The following is a 25,445-nucleotide window of genomic DNA, read 5'->3' as shown; positions in this document are numbered from 1 at the left end:
ATATGAAACTGATGAAAGAGACTATGATAATAAAATCCTTGATCATTATTTAAAAAATATATGTTTTGTGTCATCAGTAGCCTTTAAGGCATCCAATGTAGACTTTGACCACAAAAGTGCACTAGTGGGAGAAATCCATGACTGTATTGCTTGATCAGTAACTGAATATAAATCATAAAGCTGTTGCAATTATTATTATTTTATGTTTATTTTATTGTTTTCATTTTTCTATCTTGGTAGACTTTATGTGGGAGAATGTACTTATTCTGAAGGCTTCACATAATATTGGTGTTATATAAAGGAATAAACCAAGTAGGCCTATACATTCAGCTTACTACATCCCAGCCACTAGACTAGCGAACCCTCTGTTACATAGTTGGGTAATTGTTGTGATCATGATTCCTACTCTGTGTGGATGACCTACTCTAATGTCCTTAGCTCAAGAATATTAATTTCATCTGTTTTTATGAAAAGTTAATCATGACTAAAAACTTCCATACAGATTATATATTATGTTTTTTTTTTTTATTGTCAAAGGGGCGATGTCCTACTGCTGCCCTGTTTTGTGTGTCTCCTCGTTTACTAATGAACGATGGTACACAAGGAATGCGAGATGCTGTAGGTCCACTTGAACGTACTGTGCAGCCTACTATTGCCTTCCGACCAATCATCGGAGCGGCGGTGGTTCAGAGGGCGAGGAGCGTGTCTGCGTCCATGTAAAGATCACATGTTGAGTTGCCAAGGAGATGGCTTAAGCTGAGCTCCCATGCTGCCTCCCTAAGATTCTGCAATTTATAAAGGCTAGAGACTCCGTATGACCAACGGGGACGAAGACCACTAGGCCTACACTACAAAAAAACAATACAAAGAGTAACTTTTATCTCACCATTACGCACATCTCACCAGTCTCCTTCTGCATCTTGACTTCGTTTCCTGGAAATCATTTAAGGGCCAACCACCCATCTCAACTTTTACGGTAAGGTCGACTTGCAAGTTCTTACATAGCTTCTACGATTATTCGGCTTGTGTTGTTAGAATAGCCTTCATGTTATGCCTTCCCCGCCGCCGTCCCTTGTTGGAATGTTATTTACTTAGCCGTAGAGTACTAGTCTGACGTAGGCTACTTCACTAAACCCTGGGGACGGGATGAGAGGTCAGTGTCCTAACATGTATTGAAACTTCGTCGTTTGGGGTAGGCTAATGATAAATCTTTGTTGCAAAACAACGCAGATAAATGAGTTTACGATGTCGCAGACGTTACAGTGTTGCACAAAGAAGTTCCCCACCTAAGAACACACAAGTTGTGTTTAACAAGTGTAATCGAGCGGGGGCAACAGCGTATACGGACCCTAAATGCTTTGAGAACAATGTATATTTAGACCAGAGAGATTAGTTGGTGTTCTGCTGCCGCGGAGCTGTGTCCATATTCGGCGCTCTTACTTTCTAGGAGGTTACGAGGATTCTCTCAGGCTTCATAACCAGTGGTATGGTAACCTTTGTGGTAGGGCACGACCTCTGCCTTTCTTGGCAACTTGTCCTCTTGGTTCGGAGGTCCTTGGTGGCGTGGATCTTAAGTTTTGGCCTGTGAACGCAATGATACATTTGAAAAAATTGATAGTTTGTGCGTTTTAATAACGACACATGATCTGTATCCTCTGATGTTGTCCAGGTGCTTTGAAAACATCACATCAGCAGAAACACACGTGCCAATAGATGCATGCCTCTAGGAATCGATGTGAAACAACATTAATGCTGTCGTTTTAAGGTCTATGACCTGACCTTAATATCTTCCTGCATTTGAATGAAATCCAAATTAACCCTTTATAAATAGTTTGTTTATAATTCACTAAAATTATTCATTGAATTACATTTTGAATATTCCATTTCCACTTAAATGAACACATTTAATGATTCTACTTTATACTGTAGGCCTATGTACATTCTTTTTAATCTGGAGTTAGTGAGTTCAATTGGGAATATGCTAACTAATGGTGGAGTGCTGGGAGCTCAGGCAGGCCTTGAAAAGTCCCAGATTAAAAGTCATGGGTATGGCGCAGGTTGGTGTTGAGGTTACGCTCAGGGTCATCAGTTAACTTGATTAACTCAGTTTAGTGATTTTAGCATTGTAGGCTACATCAAATATCAATCACCCAGTGTTTGTAGAGAGAAAACATATTGTAAACGAACAGCAAAGGTTTACAGGAAAGCATGGAGTTCATGTTCATAGAAAGAGAGGACCATGTGAAACGTTGGCAAAATGTGTGTGTGTGTGTTGCGTCAAAGCCACAGGTGAACAGATGGTAGCAGAGTAGGGTGGTTCCCCTCCCATCAGCCATGTGGGGCTTTAAACTGAGCTAAATACCAGGAAGAGGTGGGGATAGCCAAGAGAACGAGGAAGAGACAGAGAGAGAAAAGAGGGACAAAGACCTGCTAGATAAAAGGCAGCGGCTGGGAGAGCGAGGGACAAGAGAGAGATGCACCGACATAAAGAGTTCACCAAGGAAGAGGAGAGAAAGGGAGAGAGAGTGAAGGATGGGGGAGGGGGAGGAGAGTGATGACCTGTCAGGCTTGATTAGACCTATCTCTGTGGGGGGTTAGTGTCCGGGAGCGACGTGCCCCTGAGCAGACACAGGAGGGTAGAAGCCTCTCTCACAGTCCATCTCTGACTCATTACATAGAGAGAATGGTTGTCTCCACTCTTCCACGTAATTTGGTTTTATTCACTCCAAATTCCTGCTTTTGCGGTGTTCAGCTCTGCTACTCATAAGGAAAAGGACTATTCTCCTAGTCAGAGAACCATGTGGAACCTTTCAGGTTTAACCAGCTGATATTAAAATATGGTTGTGCTAAGAGGGAGGGGGTTAGCTAAAACTATAAAGCAGAGGATTCTGGGTAGTGACAATGGAGGGGACTCAAATAAGGGCCCAGGAACAGAGTGACAGGGCTGGGGTGTCCTTCAAAGTCCACGCAAGACACCTTTGGTGCTGTAGGTAGTCCCATGCCCAAAGTTTCCTAATCCTGATTAATACCCACACTACACTTTAAATAGAAAGTAATCCACAGCAATCATGGGTCAGGTTACACAGTGGTTTAGTCCCCTTGCCGTCAGCCAAATGTAATGTAATGTAAACACAGATGCTCACACAATACACTCACCAATACACACACATCCTAACACACATATGCATCCGTGTTTGTGGAGTTGATCTTGTAACATACATTCTAAGGTTATTCTTCTAAGGTACACTTTCCTGACTTTCAGTGGGAAGTCAGAGACTGAAGAACTCTGAACACTATTTTAGACATATCTTGTTTGTTTGTTTATTTGTATGAATTTCCATGCCAAAAGAAAAGGTTTACCATAGGTTTTGGGTAATTGGTCAAGGGTGTCTCATTTATAACCTGGAAAAACACAAAGATGAAATGTTTAAACTACATGTATGTCATCATGAAATGTTGAAACTTTATCCATTGCTCCCCTCGTACAGCTCAGCTCAGCCATCTATCTATCTATCTATCTATCTATCTATCTCTTTATCTATCTCTTTACTTACCGGTACTCCTCTATTACAGTAAACTAAATATCTTTGGCATTTGGACAAAACAAGACATTTAAAGACATAATCTTGGACTTTGGGAAACACTGACATTTTACACTATTTTCGGACATCGATCAAGCAACTAATTGATTAATCAAGAAAATAATCAACAGATTAATCAATTATGAAAACAATTGTTAGTTGTAGCCTTACTGTTGCCATTGAATAAATAAGAACCTTCGAGAGGCTCTCCATATAAATACATTTTGTTTCTTTTTTAATGTCAAAGTTCAAGCTGTCTCTTGTACTAATGTGCTGAAAATGAATCTAATTGTAGTTCAACTATACCTTTGGATTGCAGATGGCAGCAAGATGGTGAACATGCAATGGATGCCTCTTTGACAAGAGTACTCGATAGCCTATTCCTGTGATCTCTTTATGCCAAAGCAAGACACACACACACACACATCCAAATATGATCACATCACACATGAATGGCTCCATTATGGGCGACTCCCAAACCGGATCTGCGGGCACAGCACACAACAAACCTGGGACCAATCACGGGGCGTTGGAGTGGGACGACATCACAGATGACACCACCACGCCCACCCACACCGAGCCCTCGCGCTGCTCGGCACAGATGAAGCGCATCCAGCACTACCAGGAGGAGCTGAGGAAGAAGCGGGAAGAGGAAGGACGTCAGCGGCAGGCCCAGACAACGACGACGACAACCAGCATCAACTCCTCGCTGCGGCTCAAGAAGCTCTCCCAGGACCCTTGTCCCAAGGTGGGCATCGACAACCCCACGTTTGAGCCAACTGAGTCGGACAGGAAGGAGTCAGTGCCAGCCTTTGACGGTGGAGATGCTGGACTCGGTGAGTGGATGCTGGAAGGGTTCATCATAGCTAGAGGAATGGAGCCAATGTTCTTCTCATGTTGAAAGGGTCCAGTGGTTCTCAACAGTTCTTTGTGTCTTCAGCATGTCTTTGCATTCATCATGTAGCACATGAGGTCGTCACAGTAGGGTCTTCTAGGGACTATTCAGAACGGTACAGAAGTTTTGTCTGGTATTTCAGACAATCTTTGGCTTTTTACAGTATAGAACCTACAGAGAACCTCTATACTTATATGTAGGAGACTAGCACTTGCCTCTAGTGTGACACTGCCAATGTGTCCCACATCTGGTCTGTATGTGAGACGGAGAATGCATTACCATTGTTAAGTTCACTGGTTCAGTGCCTTGGCTGTTTAGTAGCCTCTCAAATGAATGAATGAATAAATACACCATAAAGTTATACAATATCCACAAGCTATGCACTTAATGGCTGCAGAAAGAGGCTTGATTCTAGATGATTCTAGATGTGGTTTATGTGTAGGGTGCCTGTCCCTAAAGGGTTATAGTGTGACCGAAGCCAAGGAGGTTGGAGAGCTGGGAGGTGTAAACCTCTAGCTCTCTGTATCCTCAATAGACTGTAAATTCCCATGCCCGGATACTGAAGATTAAAGCTCATTAAGAGTGGCACTGGCATGAAGCAAGTTCCAGAAGCATGTTGTACGTAAGGGAACACTTCATCCTGAATCGAGATCACAGTCACATTCAAGCAGAGCACAGGAGATGATGTTGATTTGTATTATCAGTCTAACTGAAAAAAATATGTATAGTATAGCATAGTATAGTATAGTATAGTATAGTATAGTTGTAAAACATTTTGAAGATTCAGTTCTAGGGCTTCTGCCTAACTGTTACAGTTGCATATTGTATGGCCTCTATCATTTCATACTGTATATATCGCATTGTGCTAAACTGAGCTTAACACAGAATTACAATGGATAATCTGAGCAGGAGACCTAAGTTTGCTTGGTACTTACCACTTCCTGAGTAGATGAGTAGGCCTACATGTCCGTACTGGACATCAGGAATAGTGGTTCCGGCATAATATGTTTCTATGTAGCATGAAAATCTCTTGGACATGGTGTGTCTTTGGGCAGTTAAAAACAAGTTTATCTTGAAGAGCAATTTTCTGCAGTGCTTTCAGCTGGGAGAGAAAGAGATCTGTTTGTGTGGTTTGGAACGCTGTCAGTATTATGAGCAGGTCACAAGGAATGCATTCTTTTTTGTCCTGGAAGAACACAGAGAGAGAGAGAGAGAGAGAGAGAGAGAGAGAGATGACCACAAAGAGCGAAGAGAGAAATAATTGTTTACAGGAAGCAGTTGGAAGGCAATCACTCAGTAGTCTGGAATGAGTTTTTGTGATTCTGTCATGAATAGTGCCTGAAACTTAAAGATGATTTAAAGATGCTCAAAACCAAAACAGTGTAGTATGTGCATATTTCAAACAGCTGTATGATATGATCTCTAAATATGTACCCTGTCATTGTGTATAGCCTCATGCTATGTATAGATTGGACATGTGTATGGTTTGGAATGTGCTCTCTTGTCTCCTAACATAAAGCAAACATTTTCTTGAAAGTATTTCTTTTAACACGGAACAAAATGAAGCACTTATTAGACAGACAGTTTTGAAATATAGATTAAACTTTATTTTTGGTGTACAACAGTTGTGTGATACATAAATATTATAAATATGATTAAATATTAATATAATATTATAAAGACAATATTGCTAATAAAGGATAAACCCCTCCACCCTTGGGGATGCTACATTCACCCATTCAATCTCTTTTCTTGTCTGTCTGACTCCCTCCCTGCCTGTCTGCCCTCCTACCACTCTGACCGTCTGCCTGTCTCTCCCATTCTCTACGTTGCTGTGGTCCCCGCTCTCAGAAGACTACCCTCGTGATAATAGTCATCTGTCAGGTAAGCTGATATGTCTCTTTTTATGTGTCATTAGTGTCCTGGCGCCCCCCTTCCCTCCTCTTCCTCCTCCTCCAAAGGTAATTAATCACCTTCAGTCTCACCTCATTACCGCGTATGACCCCCGTGTCACACTCAATTAAACATCCGATTAACAAATGGCCTGTCTGAGGACGAGCGGAGTGTCCAGAGCTCTGTATGCCACATCAGTTTGAGGTGGACGACAGTACCAGGAATTCATTTATTATGATACCAGAGGTGCGTTCAAATTTGCAAACATAGGCAAACGTTTGCAAACAGTTTTCCGTTAACCTTAAGTTTTCAGCGAACGTTTACGAACAATCGCAAACAGTCTGAGGAGGTAGTTCTCCGCGAAGGCGAAGGGTTTGACGAAGGCAACAATGCAATTACCGTTACAATGGAATGTTAACACCAAATCGTTCAAATTTAACCGTTCAGAAAAAACATGTTCACCACAAATGTTCGCCATTGTTTGCTGAATTTGAACGCACCTCAAGTGTAACCAGTACAGCCACACCGGAGTCGAGCACATGGGGAGAGTGAAATCACATGGGAAGAGTGAATTCATTCTCCATGACTGATTTGTCTTTAAGTGCTGTGGCATTGAAGCACTTTAGATCTGTGCAAAGGTGTCAATATGTGGGTGTTTGTTTGTTTGTTTGCTCAAAAAGCAGAAGTTCCCTGAGGGGCAATATATTACACAGCTACCAGTTAAAATGCTTAAAAAATGCATTGAAAATGCTTAACACAAAACACAACACAGATCACAGAAAGTGACAGAGTATCACACACACTCACTCACTCACCCGCACACACACACTAGACTGGTGCCACTGTGTTTAAGTAGAATGTGTCACTACCGTACCAGACCCTTGCGGACACCTTTATACACAACATCTGTGTGTGTGTGTGTGTGTGTGTGTGTGTGTGTGTGTGTGTGTACCAGAGCTGGATGACCTGCTGGTGTCCCTGGAGCAGGTGCACCACTGCCTGGGCACGGACCAGCAGAGCCAGGAGGACTTGCAGCTAGTGGTGGAGCTGCTGCGGACCTCCGACTTCCAGACGGCCTTCCAGCTGCACTGCGCCATCGCCTTGGGCATGCAGCGCGTCTGCCCCCCCTTCCCCCTCACCGCCCAGGCACAGAGGCTCTGCCAGGAGGTAGGCACACCACGCACACACACACACACATGCACACACACACACACACACACACACACACACACACACACACACACATGCACACACGGCACACCAGCCAGCATGGAGCATGGCTAATGTCAGCTGGCTTGGCACTGTATTAACCTGACCATGCTTCATTTTATCCCTAGACCTCCTTGCATTGCAGATACTGTACTTGAGTATACGGTTGAATACGTACGTAAGTACTATGTATATGAATTTACATAGTACTTAAACTCTCAGAGGTGTATGTTATTACAATGTATTAATATGCTGTTTCTCACACATTTTACATTTTACATATTGCAATTTATATATTACATTTTATTGCACTATACCTAGTTGTGTTCCACTGTAATAAGTCCAGTGTCATGCAATGTAAATGGTGTGGGTATCAAATAATGAGGCTAATGCGTTACTTCAGTTGTAAGAAAGAAAACGTGTCGCTTGTATAACTCGTATATACTTGTAAAAATGACTGTCTGGTTATTATAGCCACACCCTGTATAGTTTGGCCTTATTAACAATAGCTTTTGGGTATGGCTATTGGTATACTGAGGTCTGTACTGGCACCAGTGGATATATGGGGAGGCTTAATGACACAGCAATACAGCCAGCTCATAGTCATAATACCGCTTAAGCTGTTGAGTAAGATTGATTCGAGTAGGGTGTGTGAGTGAGATGTCTTAGACCGGTGATAAGGAATTTAGCAGCTGTGATGTCTAAAGTAGATTATGCATTGTCATATCTGTGTGTGTGTCTAAAATGAATCCAGTAGAACAGTAGGGAACAGTAGGGAAAGGTAAGAGTGTAAGGGAGACAAACTGGTTCCCTTGTACATTGTGAGGTTCCTGAGACATCTGAAAGTGAGTGTGGAGAAGGAGTCTGTCCTCGTTGTGCTTGACAGTGCAGAGCAGAGTGTGTAGGGGGGAAGGAGATTGTGGGCCGGGGGGGGGGGGGGGGGGGGTGAAACACACACACACACACAAACACACACACATACATACACATACACCTGTGTACAGCTCCCAAGTGGTTAACAAGACAGAAATTGTTTGAGCGTCAGTGTGTCTAAACTATGTGGCTATGGCCTCCTGTACTCTGATTGGCTGGCACGACCGGTAATCCCCTTCCGACCTAAGGGTGAACGTGGCAGCAAGAGGGGAGGGGAGGAGAGAGAGAGAGAGAGAGAGATTGAGAGAGAGAGAAAGAGAGAGAGAGAGAAAGAGGGAAAAGAGAGAGGGAGAGTGATTGGCTGACTGACTGTGTATCTTATGTCATCTCGTACCTGTGACAGAGAAAGAGAAAGATCATCAGATTTGTCAGCATGACATCTTGATTTGAAATTACACATAGAAAAATATCTCATTATTTTAAGGTATATAAGTAAGTATAAGTATATTTAAGTATATATACTCTTTTGATCCTGTGAGGGAAATTTGGTCTCTGCATTTATCCCAATCCGTGAATTAGTGAAACACACACCGCACACAGTGAACACACAGTGAGGTGAAGCATACACTAACTTGGAGCAGTGAGCTGTCTGCTACAGCGGCGCTCAGGGAGCAGTGAGGGGTTAGGTGCCTTGCTCAAGGGCACTTCAGCCGTGGGTTTGGGCATGGGAGAGCAGTGCTCAACCACTTGCCTCACCCACATTTTTTCTACTGGGTCGGGGATCGAACCGGCAACCCTTCAGACAAGCCCGAAGCCCTAACCAGTAGGCCACGGCTACCCAGGTGATGAATGCTATGTGTGTTGGCATATAGGGAAAGTGTGTGAATTTTTGTATTTGTGTAGAGTACAGACTATTTTGCCCTAGACTTTTTTACAGTGGGTACTTGACATTTACATTCGATGGCATTTGTCAGAATCTATTCAGAACTTTTGATTTGATGTGTTGAGAAAGTGAACATGTTTTTCTCCTCTAATATATGATGTTTTAAATATTTGTGAATCATCATATTAAGACATTTCAGAAGTTAAAACATTCTTTAAAAAATAAGAATACCATGAAAAATATCAGTTAAGCTTTTGCGTGCTGGTCACTGTTAACTTAATAATATCAGTACTACAGTGTTTCGTGTTGTCTATCAGGCACTAAACTCCTTTAAAACACCACAACCACTCTGGGCCATGTAACTGATATCATGTGACACTTGTATTGTCACACACGTCACACACACACCTGTTAACTTAAGTTAATTAGAATCCCAGCTAAAGCTCCAAGTTGCAGGGGACAACTCAAGTGTAGCTCAATCCTTGGCTGCACTCTCAAAAAGTCCTTTGAGATGACCCTGGTCACCTCTGTGCATACCAGCATCACCCAGGTGCTAACTGGGCTGTCCTGGATAGACATCCGGATGTATGAGTCTTGCGAAGCTACATAATATATATATAAAATATGGCTGTACTTTTAGTTGCAAAAGTCTTTAAATCACTATCAAAAGTCTTTAAATCACTATGTTTTTTTAACTATTGAAAGATAAATGTTGCCCTCTGAAAAGGAGTAAGTTCTTTTCTAGATTTTGTGCACAAGCTTTAAAGGGTTCTCACTTCCAGTTGAATATTTATTTTGTGAAAACGTTGTGTTGTCTGAGATGCTGTTTAGAACCTTCAGGGTCCTTTTGGGGGGGGGGGGGGGGGGCTGTGGTGCAAGAGGTGTCAGGGTGCGCAGATGTGCGTTCAAATGTGGCAAACAGTGGTGATCGTTCGTGGTGAACATGTTTTCTTTGAACAGTTAAATTTGAACGATTTGGTGATAACATTCCATTGTAACGGTAATTGCATTATTACCTTCATCAAGATCACGTCCTTCATTAAGTTCCACTGTATGTTCGTGGAGAACTACCTTCGCAGACTGTTTGCAAACGTTCGCACATGTTTGCGAATTTGAACGCACATCAGCTACGTCCAAGTGCCCAGAGTTCTGGGTTCGAATGCAGCCTGATCTCTCTCTCCCACTTGCCTGTCACCATATATAAAAAAGAAAGAAAATAAATTTTTTGTTATGTTGCAACTGAATTTTCGAAACTTTCCTTATTTCCATCCTCCTCTTCACCTTGTTCTCTCTTCAGGTGGAGAGTGCCATCCAGTCCAGCCGGCACAAGGAGGGCCTGGAACTCAAAGCACTACTCACCTCTCCCCACGTCCAGGTAGGCAAGAAGTGTCAGCCTGGGGGTAAGACTTTCACGCACAAGTGCACTAAGACAACATAGGCATACAGACTAATAAACACACACAAATAAACAGACAAATCCAGACTCCAGACACAGATACAATTGGGCGACACATGGACACCTATTAACAAAGACACGCATTGAGACACACACCAGCTACTGTACTTAGACAAATCAGTCAGAGACACACACACACACACCTGCTGTGAATACACACAAACTTCGCACAAACTTCGCCACATACCAAACTGCCAATGAGCATAGAACTAGGTGAACTCACTTAGACTACGAAAATAGACCACTTACTCGGAATCTCAATGCCACTTTGACATACAAAGACTCATACAAGCTCATTTGACTTGCTAAGACCACACACACACAATAAGGTCCTATTTTTGAGGTCCCACAAAGTCCCAACAACACAAGGGAATGAAATCGGATCACAAGGTCAGACCAATACAGGCAAAGAAAATCTGTGCACGTAGACCTCTGCACCAGCTCTAAGAAAAAGCGATTCGCATGTAAGTGACAGCGTCCAGTCACAACAAAGAGCCATATCCAGCAAAGGCTCCCAGATCGCCTCAGACACAAGCGGGCGGGAGTGATTGAGCGAGTGAGTGAGCGGGCAGGCGGGTGGATTCTGGGCAGGGTTGCGTGCCATGGGTCAGGCAGACAAGAGAGAGAGGGAGAGAGGACAGGGCAGGGTGCCCACGACGAGGATTAGCCCTGATCGCGCCCCAGCCGTCTGTGCTCACGCCCCCGCGGGCATGGTGCCAGGGTCTTGGCTTGGGGAGAAGCGCCACAAGGGTGTGTTTCCCCAAGAGAGAGAGTTATTGTGTGTGTGTGTGTGTGTGTGTGCGTGTGTCTGTGTGTGTGTGTGTGTCTGTGTCTGTGTCTGTGTCTGTCTGTGTGTGTGTGTGTGTGTGTGTGTGTGTGTGTGTGTGTGTGTGTGTGTGTGTGTGTGTGTGTGTTTGTGTGTGTGTGCAGGCACGTGTGTCTCTGTCTGTGTGCTTGTTTCTTTATAGATGTGTGTGTGTTTTTTGTGTCTGTGGGGCCCCTTAGGCGACATCTACATGTGGGGTGTATGTCTGCCCACCTGTGTGGTATTTACAGACCAACAAACAACAGATTCATTGGTGAAACAGTGTGGAAAATGTGGACTGGTAAGACTAAAGGCTATGTGGCGTGCACTGTGTGAGGCTGAGGAACTGAGGAAGTGGAAGAGAGGATGAAAGACATGGAGAGACAGAAAGAGAAGAGAGATAAGGGGAAGATAAAGAGTCAGGATGTTGAGAGATGTGAAGTTCATTGTGTCAACATCAACATCACCATGTGGAGTCAGTGTTTCCCACAGAATTAAATTATATTTGTGGTGGTATATTTGCAGAATTAACTTGAATGCAACAGTTTTTAACAAATTAGCGCAGCGTGGTTATGATGCTAACCAGATTTAAGCACAATTTAGTACAACCTGGAAAATCATTGTGTGGTGGTCAATGTTGATATTGTGGTGGGCCGCCACAAATAAGTCAATGTATGGGAAACACTGGGAGTGATTACTAAGTGGTCATACTCATAGCTTTGTCTCCATAATTGTGTATGGAAGGCATCGGTATCCGAACACACTGTCTGTGTCTGTTGGTTGAAGGGTGTGCCTGTATGCATCTGTTTATGTATCTGTATTTATACATGCGTCTGTGTTGAAGTTGGTGAAGCATTGTGTGTGTGTGTGTGTGTGTATGTTGGTTGTTGGGTGTCGTGTCCATGTGTGGTGAGCTCTCTCTCTGGCACACCCCTGTGATGGCTATTGTGGCGGTGAGTGGGATGCTGGGAGATTAGCGCTGAGATTGCCAGTCCGTTCAGGGCTTAGCCCTAGCACAGGTTCCTGCTCTCTCTCTCTCCCTCCCTCTCTCCCTCTCTCTCTTCCCAGCCTCTGGCTTTAGCATGTGTGGGGAGCCTAATTCAGACTGACACCCATTAATCGTAGAGAGCGCTGAGCTTGTCACGTCAGATGAGCCAGAGGAAACAGCTGCTGGACAGCAATGCTTGCTAACGGCTAACAAGCAGAAGGCAGTTGACACAAGACTAGATGAGATGATGAGAGACATCTTGCTGTGGGCTGTGTGGAAGAGGGGCAAGCAGGAAACGGGGAAAATGTCTGTTTAGCAGATAGTTACGTTTTGTATGTGTATGTGTAAACCTGTATGGAAGAAATAGGTTAGAATTAGCATTACATTCCTTGTAGACCTGCTAGCATTAACAGACATCTACAAGGTTTATAAGGAATGAGGGATCATATTATCAAAAATATGAATAATATCACTGAAACAATCCAAATTTGGGAAGAATAAAATCAACTTAATGTCCCTTTAATCCTAATAATTGAAATACTAATGTAAATGATTACCTCAAAATGAGATGGTCCCGGTCAGCATAGATGTATATAAGTATAAGTATATACTTCTTTGATCCCGTGAGGGAAATTTGGTCTCTGCATTTAACCCAATCAGTAAATTAGTGAAACACAAACAGCACACAGTGTACACACAGTGAGGTGAAGCACACACTAATCCCGGTGCAGTGAGCTGCCTGCTACAACGGCGGCGCTCGGGGAGCAGTGAGGGGTTAGGTGCCTTGCTCAAGGGCACTTCAGCCGCAGCCCACTGGTCGGGGCTCGAACCGGCAACCCTCCGGTTAAAAGTCCAGAGTGCTAACCAGTGGGCCACGGCTCACTGTATTCACGCAACTGTTCTGATTCGATATTCTAAAACATCAACAGGTGTACTGGCCATCTAAACCAGAAATACTCAGCCATAGTGTTTACCGTTTATTTCACTCGTGTCTGGTAACACCCAATAGACATGTTCAAGAGGTTTAAACATTTATTTTTGCCGGAGGGGGTCTTCACATGTGGTTGCAGTTTGAGTAGGAAATTTCTCCGTATTTATTCTGTGGTCCATTTCTGCCAGCCATAGTTTCACTACTGCTCAGTCTGAGCTGCTATTATGAAAAGGCAACACTAATTAGAACTGCCCCCTCACAACTGGGGGTTCAGGATTCAGTGCCCCTGAATGACCCCTCATTAGCGTTCCCTGAACACCATGTCTGCTTTGGCTGTTTTCATGTCTATGGTCAACACTAGAGATGACACAACTTGACAAGCCCCACAGACACACATACACACACACACACACTTACACATACACACACATGCTATGACATTGGGCCTTGCTTCATCTTTTCCATTTGTATACTGAAGTGACAGGCTTTGGGTGATCTGCAGATGCTTCAGTCTGAAGGCTTGTTTCTTTTCCTTTGGTTAATACTGGCCCTCTCCTTACCTCTCCTCTCCTCTGCTTCCTCTCAATGTTCTTGTGTCATATCTCTCTTTTCTCCCTCTCCATCCCTTCATTTTTCTGACTCTGTACCATTCCATCTCCCCTCTTTCCAATCTCCCATTCCCCATCTCCCTCTCTCTCCCCCACTCCATCTCTCTCTTTCTCCTCCATCCTTCTCTGTCTCACCCTTTCTCCGATAGGCTCTGATGGAGGCCCATGACGGTGTGGCAGAGCAGGAACTGGACCCTGAGCCCAGTGAAATGGCCCTCTCTCAGTATGGAGACACAGTCAAACTCGTACGGCTGCAGAAGACTCGGGACATACCCCTGGTAGGATTTACTAAACACTAAACAAAGACTCTCTCACACACACACACACACACACACACACACACACACACACACACACACACACACTCACACATACTGTACACATACTGTACACACAGATCTATACATTTTAAAGCAACGCCATGTAAGTTTTGCTCTCGGGGTCCCCCTACAGTTGGGGAACAGTATTGTCTTCTACTACTGTCGTAAAATCTGTCAAGGTTACACCATACACGTGCATTTGTTGACAAGCCGATACCCCCGAACTCTGCAAAAGGAGTTCTCACGTCTTGGGCAGACTGCCTGCGTTGCGTGTGAAATGTCTTCATCACAGGTACAGAGGCATTTATTTCAGCATGTCATAACGCCAAAAGCTCGCGTAGCTTACGTTTGCAGGCCAGCATCATTAAAGTAGCCTATTGGCTACTGGTGGTGGGGAAAGTGAGGTAAAGCAGTCGAATTTTGTAGTTCTTTTTGTGCTCGGGTTACTACCAGAACCCCGAAGTTCCGTAGTGCCAGTAAAAGCGATACAGACCCCGTCAGGCTATGGCAGACATGTCATTCAACCCATTGTAAGTCGATGTACCATCACAAGGGTCTTGGAAATATATTATGAAGGTTGAAAAACTCCATGGTGTTGCTTTAATTATGTATGTGTGTACAATGCATCTTAGTAGTAGTAGGGTCTTAATTGTTAAGAGCATGTTAGTGTTAAGCTATTTAAAGACCACAAAAGACCACCTGTGAATCCAGGATCTGTGAAGATTAACCTACAATGTGTGTGTGTGTGTGTGTTTGCACGTGTCTGTGTGTGTGTGTGTGTGTGTGTGTGTGTGTGTGTGTGTGTGTTTGTGTGTGTGTGTGTGTGTGTGTGTGTGTGTGTGTGTGTGTGTGTGTGTGTGTGTGTGCGTGTATGTTTTGTGTCGTGTGTGTGTGTGTGCATGTGATATGTGCATGGTGTGTGTGTGTGTGTGTGTGTGCGTGTGTGTGTGTGTGTGTGTTATGTGCATGGTGTCTGTGTGTGTGTGTGTGTGTGTGTGTGTGTGTGTGTGTGTTAGGGAGCAACAGTGCGAAATGAGCAGCAGCGTGTGGTGGTGAGCCGTGTGGTGAAGGGGGGAGCAGCGGAGCGCAGCGGGCTGTTGAGGGAAGAGGACGAGATCCTGGAGATCAACGGCATCCCTGTCAGGGGCAAGAACATCAGCGAAGTACAGGAGATGATGGTAAGACATACACAATCACACACACGCACACACACAAATAAACAAACACTCACACACACTTAAACACACACATACACAAATAAACAAACACTCACACACATATAAACACACACATACACAAATAGACAAACACTCACACACACTTCAACACACATATACAAAAATAAAGAAACACATACATACACAAATAAACAAACACACACATATACCCAATGAACAACACACACCTAAACACATAAGCCACGTTTACATGGACTTTTTTTTTGTTTACATCTGTCTGTTTACGTGGGGTACGTTCTATTCCGATTAGGTGCTCTCAAGCGCTTTAGAATCTTTGATCGGAATAGCCGTTGTTGCCTAGCCTGGAAAATCCAGACCCTGATAATCTAGAAAGATTAAGGGTCTGGCAAAGAACAATGTAATGGCCCAACTCGAGGGGCGGCAACAAGCATGCATTTAAAAATCTCACTGCACGCAATTGGATAACACTAGACCATGTTTACTCTGAATTATTTCGGACTTCGACGCAGTCGGATAACACTACGACCAATGTGTACTGTCCTCCAACGTTGCAGGCGCTGTCTTCATCAGTTTAGCTGGTTCCCCGGAATGTTGGGGTAAAAGTAACGTGCATCATTGCTCTTTGCCAGAGTGTCTCACAGAGACAATTCCATTGTGCTCTCGCTAGAACTCCAGGGTAGCTGTTGCCTACTTTTCCTTGAGAAGATACAGCAGGCAATCCAATTTACTGTATACATGGCTGTTCAATCGTAATAGGAACGGTGTACACCACCTCTTTCATTCCTATTAAAATGTCTGATTGGATCAGGCATTTGTATTCCGATTTAGGTGTTTTTATGAGAATTTTTATTCCGATTGAGGTGTTATTCCGTTTCAAATCAGATTACAGTTTTTTTTCAACTGCTCACACACTAAATCTTTGCTTGTAACACAATTTTTTAAACATGTCTTCCAAAAGCCATAACCCCATACCAAATCTGCAAAACCATACACTGATTCTCAGTGTTTGACTCATAAAACACATTTTGCAAAATACCACACACAATTTTCTACCTAACACACAAAAATCTAACAGGAAGTAACTTGATATCGTTTTTCAACACAACCTATCAAAATGGCACACTAAATCACCAGTGCTTGACTCTCTCTCTTCACATGTGTAAACACTCATTACTTTAATGAACACTATCCAATCATTGCCTTAGTATAGGCCTATGAATAGATACACTACACTCTCTATATAGGTATAGACCCTATCAATCTGCTCCCAGAAGATTTCCGGTTGAAATGTTGAAATGAACCAATGCAGATACTTTGATAGGAAAATTACAGTAATCGGACTTTAGCTTATGTTCTACAAAAAGTCGACTTTATGTAAAACTTTTTTTATTCTATTTTTGTTTGTCCCCAAGTTACCATTAGCTCAATACATTGTTCTGTGCCTCCAGAAATGCCTTAGGAATGCTTAGGAATGTTTGTTTCTGCAGTTGAAAGGGCCTATAGGCCTATGAATACATTCTGGTGCACCAATGGCTGCCGTGGTGGGTGCTACACATTGGTGGTGGTTACTAGTGAGGTCCCCCCTTCCATGTGACGTGGTTTGAGTATCAAGAAAAGCGCTATAAAATAATGTGTGTGTTAAAAATGTGTGTGAACAGTTGTAAAAAACCTGTAAAAGTGTCCATGTAAACGTGGCTATAGATACATGTGCACTGCACACTGCTAATTTGTTTCTCTCTCTCTCTCTCTGTCCCCCCTTCTCTCCCTCCCTTCATTCTTCTCTCTCTGTGCAGTTGGCAATGAATGGCACACTTACCTTACTGCTCATCCCCAACTCCTGCGAGAACCCTACAAACCGGCAAAGTGTGGTGAGTTTATCTGTTTGTTTATGTGTCTGTTTCTGTTTGTGTGTGTGGATGGAAAATTAGGTAAAATCACTAGTCATATGCATCATTCAAGAGGTGTGTACAATGTGTGTGTGTGTGTGTGTGTGTGTGTGTGTGTGTGTGTGTGTGTGTGTCTGTGTATCTCTCTCTCTCTGTGTGTGTGTGTGTGTGCACGCTTACACATACGGTATGCATGCCTTTGCCATTATGTCCTTGCTGCTGATGTGGCTGACTTTCAGAATAGCACCCTGACCCCCCCGGCCATCTCTCCTCCTCCCTCAGATGCACGTGAAGGCCTACTTTGATTACGACCCCTCGGAGGACCCCTACTTGCCGTGCCGAGAGCTGGGCCTGTCCTTCCAGCGGGGGGACATCCTGCACATCATCAGCCAGGATGACCCCAACTGGTGGCAGGCCTACAGGGACGGTGAAGTGGACAACCAGCCCCTCGCAGGCCTCGTCCCTGGTAAGAGGCACCAAACACTGGGGGACTGGGTGGGAGAACACTGGGGCACTGGACATAGTAGAGCACACACACACACATTTTCATCTGGGACCCGTCCAGCACTAGCCCAGTTTCCTGACTCACTACATCATTTCACTTCGTGAAGAGAGTCTGGCATCTTTGTCTTTTTTTGATCAGCCGTGAATTCCTTTTTGTTTAATTTGCTACATCCATTCTCTCTTTCTCCCTCTCTCTCCCTCCCTCCCCCCTTTCTCTTTCTCTCTCACTTTAACAGGAAAGACCTTCCAGCAACAGAGGGAAACTCTGAAGAAGATAATTACAGATAAGAACCCAGAAAATGCAGGTAATAACACAGTCCCACAGGCATACGGACACAGCCCCATATATAGCTTTATGTGTACAAATATACACATACATATAAATATACATTTACAAATATATAAATCATCTCTTCTTTTTTTGGTTAACTTTGTTTTTTTTCTGAAAAAACAGAAAATAAGACATATGCCATTATTTTATGAAGGTGACAATATATTGTTGTAATATTCTGTGTACTCCCTTAGTCCTAACTGTAAAAAATGACCTTTAGTAAAACCTGAAAATAAATTGGCCTAATTCAATTTCAAACGGCAAATCTATTTTGCTTCAAGACATGACCTGTTATTCATTGCAAAAAAATATCTGTGGCCACTCAAGGAAAAGTCATACAATACCAAGTTGAAAAAATGAGTTTTGTCCTCCGTTAAACATAGTGGCTAATCATTTTTGATCCTCAAGACAACACAAGAAACTTAGCTTGCAGTTAGAATAGGGTTAAAACAGAGTTGACTCTTGCTGTGGAGGTGTATGTGCTTGTCTCTCTAATCTCCATCGCTCTGCTCTCAGGAAAGATCTGGTGTGCCAAGAACAAGGGCAAGAAACCTAGAAAGAGGAGTGTGCGCAAACTTGACAGAAGCACAGGTGAGCAACACAGAAGCACACACACACACACACACACACACACACACACACACACATACACACACACACACATACACACACACACACACATACACACACACACACACACACACACACACACATACACACACACACACACACACACATTCAAACCCAGCAAATCCATATCCGTGGATTGTTGAAGGACACTCACAAAGGTCAGTTGAGATCAGATATCCTAGGTTTAACTCACAGGTTTGTGTGCGTGTGTTGTGACTTCGTAGGCTTATGTACTGTTGTCCGTGTGTGTCTATGTGTGTGTGTCTGTGTCTGTGAGTGTGTCTGTGTCTGTGTGGAGTTAATTCCTAAATCTCCCATTTTCCTAGACACCCTGGTCACGGTAGCCACGAGTCTGGGCGCGCTCAGTAGGGAGCTAAGCACGTCACAGTGTCTGTGAGATTGGAGTCCACCTTAACCAGAGTCCCACTGTCCCCATACTGCTGCTGCTGTTTGGGTTCTTAAACCCTCCAGAGCCTTTACTGTCCTCCCACAGTTAGTTATACATGTGTGTAATTGTGCCATTGCTCGTCAGGATATTAATAGTAATAGTGATAGTGCAATGATGTGTCACAAGATGTCCCCAACACTAACACAGTCCAATGGTACTTTTCCACTATGGGGTAAAACCCTGGTGTCTGGGACTTTTTATATTCCATGATTGAGGCTGGACCGGGGCCTCAGATCGGCCCTAGGGTAGAGCAGGGCCGAATCAGGGCTGAACCGAGGACTTTTGGAATGGAATACGACGCAACAATAATACCGGAGAAATTTAAAAAATAGACCGGTAGCATTTGTTTAGGGTTGCCTAGCAACATAAGTGGCTAGAAACTAAACGACTCTCTTACTTGTCTCTCTTTCCTCCTCTCTCTCGTCACTCTCAAGGGTCTCAAGGTGGGCTTTGGTCTGTAGTCTCCCCAAGGTGACGTAATGCAATGCATTGTGGGGGAAAGGACAATCATTGCAAACCGCTGTAAAATAGTACATACTTTTTCGTATTATATTCCGTTTTGTGATGCCCAACAATATCAAATACAATGGATAACAGTTTAAATGTTTATTACCAACAAGCAAATTGCGCAAATTCGTTGGAAAATTAACCCTGCAACACGGCCTTTAAGATGTATGTCTTATCTATATCTAGAGAGTATAACCGTCAAGTCTACAAGAATGTTAAGGAATTTTGATCATGCATTACAAAATCTAATTGATTTAATGCAGCAGTTTTTTTACTCTTTTTTACATTTATTGCTACTTTCTACAGCTGTTACTCTCCATCTGAACAAAGCAAGAGGATGAGCGCAAAGTTTTCATAAAAAAGCTTATTAGCTTCATATGTATTAGTTTACTATGCTTATTTAAATATTTATCTATTTACATGTTTATTTACATATTTATTCATTATTGTTATGCAATGCAAACGGACACTGTAAACCCTCCCAGTGGTCTTACCTTACCTCACTGTCTAATTCAGACAGTGATGAGTGTGCAAGAATTAGGAAAGTACCCTAGGAACTGAGTACATTTTGTTCAAGTTGTTTGTAAAGATCCAGTCACACCACCCTTCCACTTACCTCTCTCTTCACCTCAGAGCACCACAATGAAGAGATTTTAACCTACGAGGAGATGGCTCTGTTCCACCAACCGGCCAATCGCAAGCGACCCATTGCTCTGATAGGCCCGCCCAACAAGCGACAGGACGAACTGAAGAGGAGGCTATTGGCAGCTGAGCCGAATCGGTTTGCCAGTGCTGTGCCACGTAAGACACACACACACACATAGCACACACACACAGCACACACAAACACACATAACACACACACACACACACCACACAGACACAGTGTTAGATATATAGATATATATATAGATAGATAGATAGATCTTTATTGTCATTGTATGCGATACAACGGAATTCTGTTGGAGCCATCCGAAGCATAGAGTAAGATAAAAAAAATATATATATACACACACACACACATACACCAGCACATTCTCACCCAAGCACATCTCGCACATACACATTAATCTTGCACATACACATTCATTCCATGTTCACACAGCAGTTATTGCACAGAGTCTGATTGCACTGACGGGGTAAGGGGTGTGTGTATGTGTTTATGATTGTATATGGGGATGTGTGTATGATTTCTGTAATATGTTCACGCCGTGAAGTGCCCTTAAGCAAGCCACCTAACCCCTCACTGCTCCCCGAGTGCCGCTGTAGCAGGCTGCTCACTGCTCCGGGTTAGTGTGTGCTTCACCTCACTGTGTGTACACTGTGTGTTTCACTAATTCACGGATTGGGATAAGTGCAGAGACCAAATTTCCCTCACGGGATCAAAAGAGTATATATACTTATACTTAGAGAGGAACACTCAGGCCATGCACTTCATGTAGTACTATAAGCAACACTAAGAGTTTGCCTCTTGAATGAACTTTTGCTCCCAATGCTACACTCTCTATAAGGCTTATTGACACACAGGTGCAACAGACTGTTAGGCCTTCCTGCACAAACATAAAGAGATCTTTAGTCAAGAAACAGAGAGAATGTTAAAGTACTCTTGGCATTTAAATCATGGCGTTCATCCCCCTTCACCCCTCCTCATCCTCAGACACCACCAGACAGCCCCGCCCTCATGAAGTAAATGGGCGCGAGTACCACTTTGTGACGCGGCTGAACTTCGAGACGGATATGTCTACCGGAAAGTTTTTGGAGTCGGGTGAGTTTGAGAAGAACCTCTACGGAACCACTACCGACTCTGTCCGACAGGTTATCAACTCGGGACGCATCTGCCTGCTCTGTCTGCAGACCAGGGTAAGCGCGTATGTGTGTGTGTGTGTGTGTGTGTGTGTGTGTGTGTGTGTGTATGTGTGTGTGTGTATGTGTGTGTGTGTGTGTGTATGTGTGTGTGTGCGCGCGCGTGCGCATGGGTGTGTGTGTGTGTGCGTGTGTGTGGTTTTTTTTCCACACATGTTAATGAAAAGGTTTAATATTATCTGGATTCACCCCAACATTTCTTGTGTGTGTGTGTGTGTGTGTGTGTGTGTGTGTGTGTGTGTGTGTGTGTGTAAGCATGTGTGTGAGCCATGAACCAATCTTTGTTCATGTCTTTGTGTTGTTGAAGGTCAGTTTAAGTGGAGATGCCCATTAATTTCACCAAGTGTCTTTGTTAGCACACATTCCGCTGTTTCCAGCCTCTTGTAGTTCAGTGCATGCTGTACTCTGTCATTATCACGGCTTGTGTGCTCTGGCAGAGACTTGTGTAGGGGTTAACGGGTTTAAATTTTGAGTGAGCTGAGATGACCCTGTTACACAAACACCTTCTCCACAAATAGCAAAAGACTCGAGAAAGTGTTGTCTATACCAGGAGAACTATATCCTTTCCCAGAACCTGATAGCAGGATTTTTTTTTTTGCAATTTGAAGAATTATGTGAATTATCATAACAGGATGACTGTGGCTTTGTAAATGAATGGTAGGTCTGACAACCTCAAGAGCAGTTGTGAGATCAGGATTAGTTGTGTTTATTATCAGTGTTCAATGAACATCTACTTTTTATTCTCAGTTGGTTTATAGTTTCAGTTTCATTGGTCACAAGAGTGTGCTCTTGTCTTTGTTTTCTTTGCAATAGTTTGTATTGTAGCACTGTTATCACAAATGTTGCTTTCCCTGTTCTCATTCCTCCTCTCCTCCGCTTTCTTTCCCCTGTAGTCCCTGCGAGTGCTGCGCTCCTCCAACCTGAAGCCCTACATAATCTTCATGGCACCTCCCTCCCTGGAGAGATTGCGCACCCTGCTGTCCAAAGATGGAAGCACACCCAAGGTAAGTGTAGAAATGTGCAATGACTCAAGTCATTATCTTTGTGCAGATATGCTTGATGTGGCTCTAACTCCCAAGACAAAACAATGTGGCTCTAACTAGCTAAGACAATGAGGAATTGAAACTGAAGTGGATGTTTGGAAGACTGCTTGTATACATTTCATTCACAGTTTTATACAGTATACAGTATCTAATTGAGGATAACTCATTTGACATCTTTACCACATATTGCTTGCCCATTCACTACAAGGGGACTATCACCTTGTCTGGCTGTCAGCATAGGTCTCCATGTCCTCTTTCCTCTTCCCCTCTCCAGGTGGAGGAACTGAAGGATGTGGTGGACCAGGCCCAGGAGATGGAGCAGAACTTTGGCCACCTATTTGATGCTGTCGTCATTAACGATGACCAGGATAGAGCCTATCAGGATCTGAAGCGCCTCATAGACAAACTGGACGTGGAGCCCCAGTGGGTGCCCTCCTCGTGGCTCTGCTGAGGAGCCTACAACGCCTTCAGCACTGGCAGTGCTGCCCCAGTTCAGTCAACTGACCTGGGAACAGACAACTAGTGGCTCTGGGTAGCTGTAAAAGACCTGAACTGTTAAATCATTTAGACCTGGAGAGATTAGCGAATAATATGATTCCAGGTCAGTTGTGGTGCTGCAGTGGGGACAGGAAGTGGAGTGAGGACTAATTTCCCATCAGCTTCTGTCAAAAGGGGAGGGATTTTCTGCCCAGGGTAAGGAAGAATGGTCCATTGGTAGATTGCAAGCAAATGGTTGCCATAGAGATTCCCATTTAGTACGAAGGTCAAAACAGTAGACTGTTAAGTCTGCCTTTTAACAGAAAGGGATCTTAGGAGGGTATTTACAGTTTTTTTCAACTGTTTACACACTAAATCTTTGCTTGTCACACAATTTTCTAAACATGTCTTTCAAACATCATAACCCCACACCAAATCTGCAAAGCCATACACTAATTCTCAGTGTTTGACTAAGTTTTCAATTGACTAAAACACATTTTGCAAAACACCACACACAATTTTCTACCTAACACACAAAAATCGAACAGGAAGTAACTTGATTTTGTTTTTCAAACACAACCCATCAAAATGCCACACTAAATCACCAGTGCTTCACTCTTTCTCCTCACATGTGTAAACACTCTTTACTTTACTGAACACCATCCAATCATTGCCTTAGTATAGGCATATGAATATATATACTCTCTATATAGGTATAGACCCTTTCAATCTGCTCCTAGAGGATTTCCGGAGAGGATTATTCAGAACCAATGCAGATACTTTGAAAGGACAGTTACAGTAATCAGAGTTTAGCTTGCAGTAATGTTCTACAAAAAGTTGACTTTATGTAAAATTTGTCTTTTTACTCTATTTTTGTTTGTCCCCATGTTACCATTAGCTCAATACATTTTTCTGTGCCTCCAGAAACACACACACACACACACACACTTATCTTTGGAAAAAGCAAATCAATTTGATAGTAATCAGTCATTTCCGTCTTAGGCAAAATCAGTATTTTCAAAACTTGCTTTTTTTCTTGTTAGCTGTAAAATACTGTATTCGCAACAGCAAATTATTTGGGGAAAATCACTATTTTTGGTTTTGAAAGTAATTGTGGTGAATAATTACTTAATATTAACTTAGACTGGCAAACATCAGGAACACTCAGGAATCAGGTTTGTTCTGTTACAAGCAGAGAGGGTAAAAAATTGTCTATGGTCTATGTAGGCCATGGCCTCTGCTGGATCAACCTCTCTCTTCTCCAGTACTCCATCTTCTAGTTCTAGTTCTTCTGATTCTTCTCTTTTGTATGGGTTAAACAAAGAAAGAATTGGCGGCAAAACAAGCCCACGTGATTGGTTCTCCAGATGGCATCAGACACACCTACTTCGCACCTATGCATTCTTATCTGAATCAGCATGAGGAGAAATATCCTATACATCAGAAATATCACTTATAGAATGTTCCAAACATTCTTACAATTAAATCATTACAATCCTTGTACTGAGACTATTACAATGATATCAAACATGAATACATTCACATTTCATGACATGGATACAGTATAGCACGGTAACATCCTTTGTCTTGTGGATCTGATAGCCCTGGGAACCAGTACATTAGCATTTCATTGGGGGAGGGGAGGGTATCTGTTTAATGCCAAGAGGGGCCACATGGCTAACTAAACCAGTCTTGAAACTCCAAAATAATTCCCATCAGTTTCAATATTGCTTGCATTTTTACTGTGTATTTCAACTTCTCTTTGTAGACACCGTAACTTTCACTCTTGTATGGAAATACATATAGAAAGCCTAAGACAGAAGAGCTTTAGGTTTTGAGCTACAGTGTGTACATGATGTATCCAAAATGTCATATTATGAAAAAAGTGTTTGTAATGTGAGGCGAATGTTTGGTTTAAAGATGTGTTCGCGACATTTTGATTGTTGTGTGTCATTTTGCTGGAGATTTAAGGCATTTTGCCTTGTGAGCAATTATGGGTTTTGTGTGTGGAGTTTTGAAAAATAGAGACAGTTTTGAAAACGTGTGTAAACAGTTGTAAAAAACTGTAATGGAATGGACACCTTCTCTTTTGGTTTATAATGTGTTTTTTGTTTC

The 25,445-nt window shown here is 43.1% G+C and overlaps 1 protein-coding gene and 1 long non-coding RNA gene across 3 annotated transcripts; one reads left to right on the top strand and one right to left on the bottom strand.

The window, feature by feature from the left end:
• Window positions 1-1,186: 1,186 nt before the first annotated feature.
• On the bottom strand, window positions 1,187-3,967 carry LOC143109466 (uncharacterized). Its single transcript, XR_012983873.1, has 3 exons — window positions 3,888-3,967; window positions 3,361-3,402; window positions 1,187-1,582 (listed from the first exon to the last, which is right to left on the bottom strand). It is a non-coding gene; the product is annotated as an uncharacterized LOC143109466 (long non-coding RNA).
• Window positions 3,968-4,014: 47 nt separating this feature from the next.
• pals1b (protein associated with LIN7 1, MAGUK p55 family member b) lies at window positions 4,015-24,482 on the top strand. 2 transcript variants are annotated; one of them, XM_076272127.1, is made up of 14 exons: window positions 4,015-4,417; window positions 6,328-6,360; window positions 7,325-7,536; window positions 10,632-10,709; window positions 14,272-14,400; window positions 15,459-15,620; window positions 17,435-17,509; window positions 17,810-17,993; window positions 18,268-18,336; window positions 18,879-18,953; window positions 20,581-20,748; window positions 21,605-21,807; window positions 22,704-22,814; window positions 23,128-24,482. In XM_076272127.1, the coding sequence occupies exons 1-14, from the start codon at window positions 4,015-4,017 to the stop codon at window positions 23,302-23,304; spliced, it is 2,079 nt and encodes a 692-aa protein (XP_076128242.1). In that variant the 3' UTR covers window positions 23,305-24,482. The 2 variants fall into 2 exon arrangements, with proteins under 2 accessions (XP_076128242.1, XP_076128243.1); XM_076272128.1 differs by lacking the exon at window positions 6,328-6,360.
• Window positions 24,483-25,445: the final 963 nt, after the last annotated feature.

Source organism: Alosa pseudoharengus, unplaced genomic scaffold, assembly GCF_046254945.1.
Source record: "Alosa pseudoharengus isolate Yale_2024_CS ecotype anadromous, Long Island Sound unplaced genomic scaffold, YU_APseudo_1.1 YU_APseudo_1.1_scf_7, whole genome shotgun sequence".
Classification (NCBI taxonomy): domain Eukaryota; kingdom Metazoa; phylum Chordata; class Actinopteri; order Clupeiformes; family Clupeidae; genus Alosa; species Alosa pseudoharengus.
This window is presented reverse-complemented; position numbering and strand designations above follow the sequence as displayed.

What these genes read in the sequence shown, in the direction of transcription:
- pals1b (XM_076272127.1), top strand. Translation starts at nt 4,015, where the DNA reads ATGATCACATCACACATGAATGGCTCCATTATGGGCGACTCCCAAACC. An exon ending in CAAACTTGACAGAAGCACAG is followed by an intron (nt 18,954 to 20,580) that starts GTGAGCAACACA and finishes TCTTCACCTCAG; the next exon opens with AGCACCACAATGAAGAGATT. An exon ending in AAGATGGAAGCACACCCAAG is followed by an intron (nt 22,815 to 23,127) that starts GTAAGTGTAGAA and finishes TCCCCTCTCCAG; the next exon opens with GTGGAGGAACTGAAGGATGT.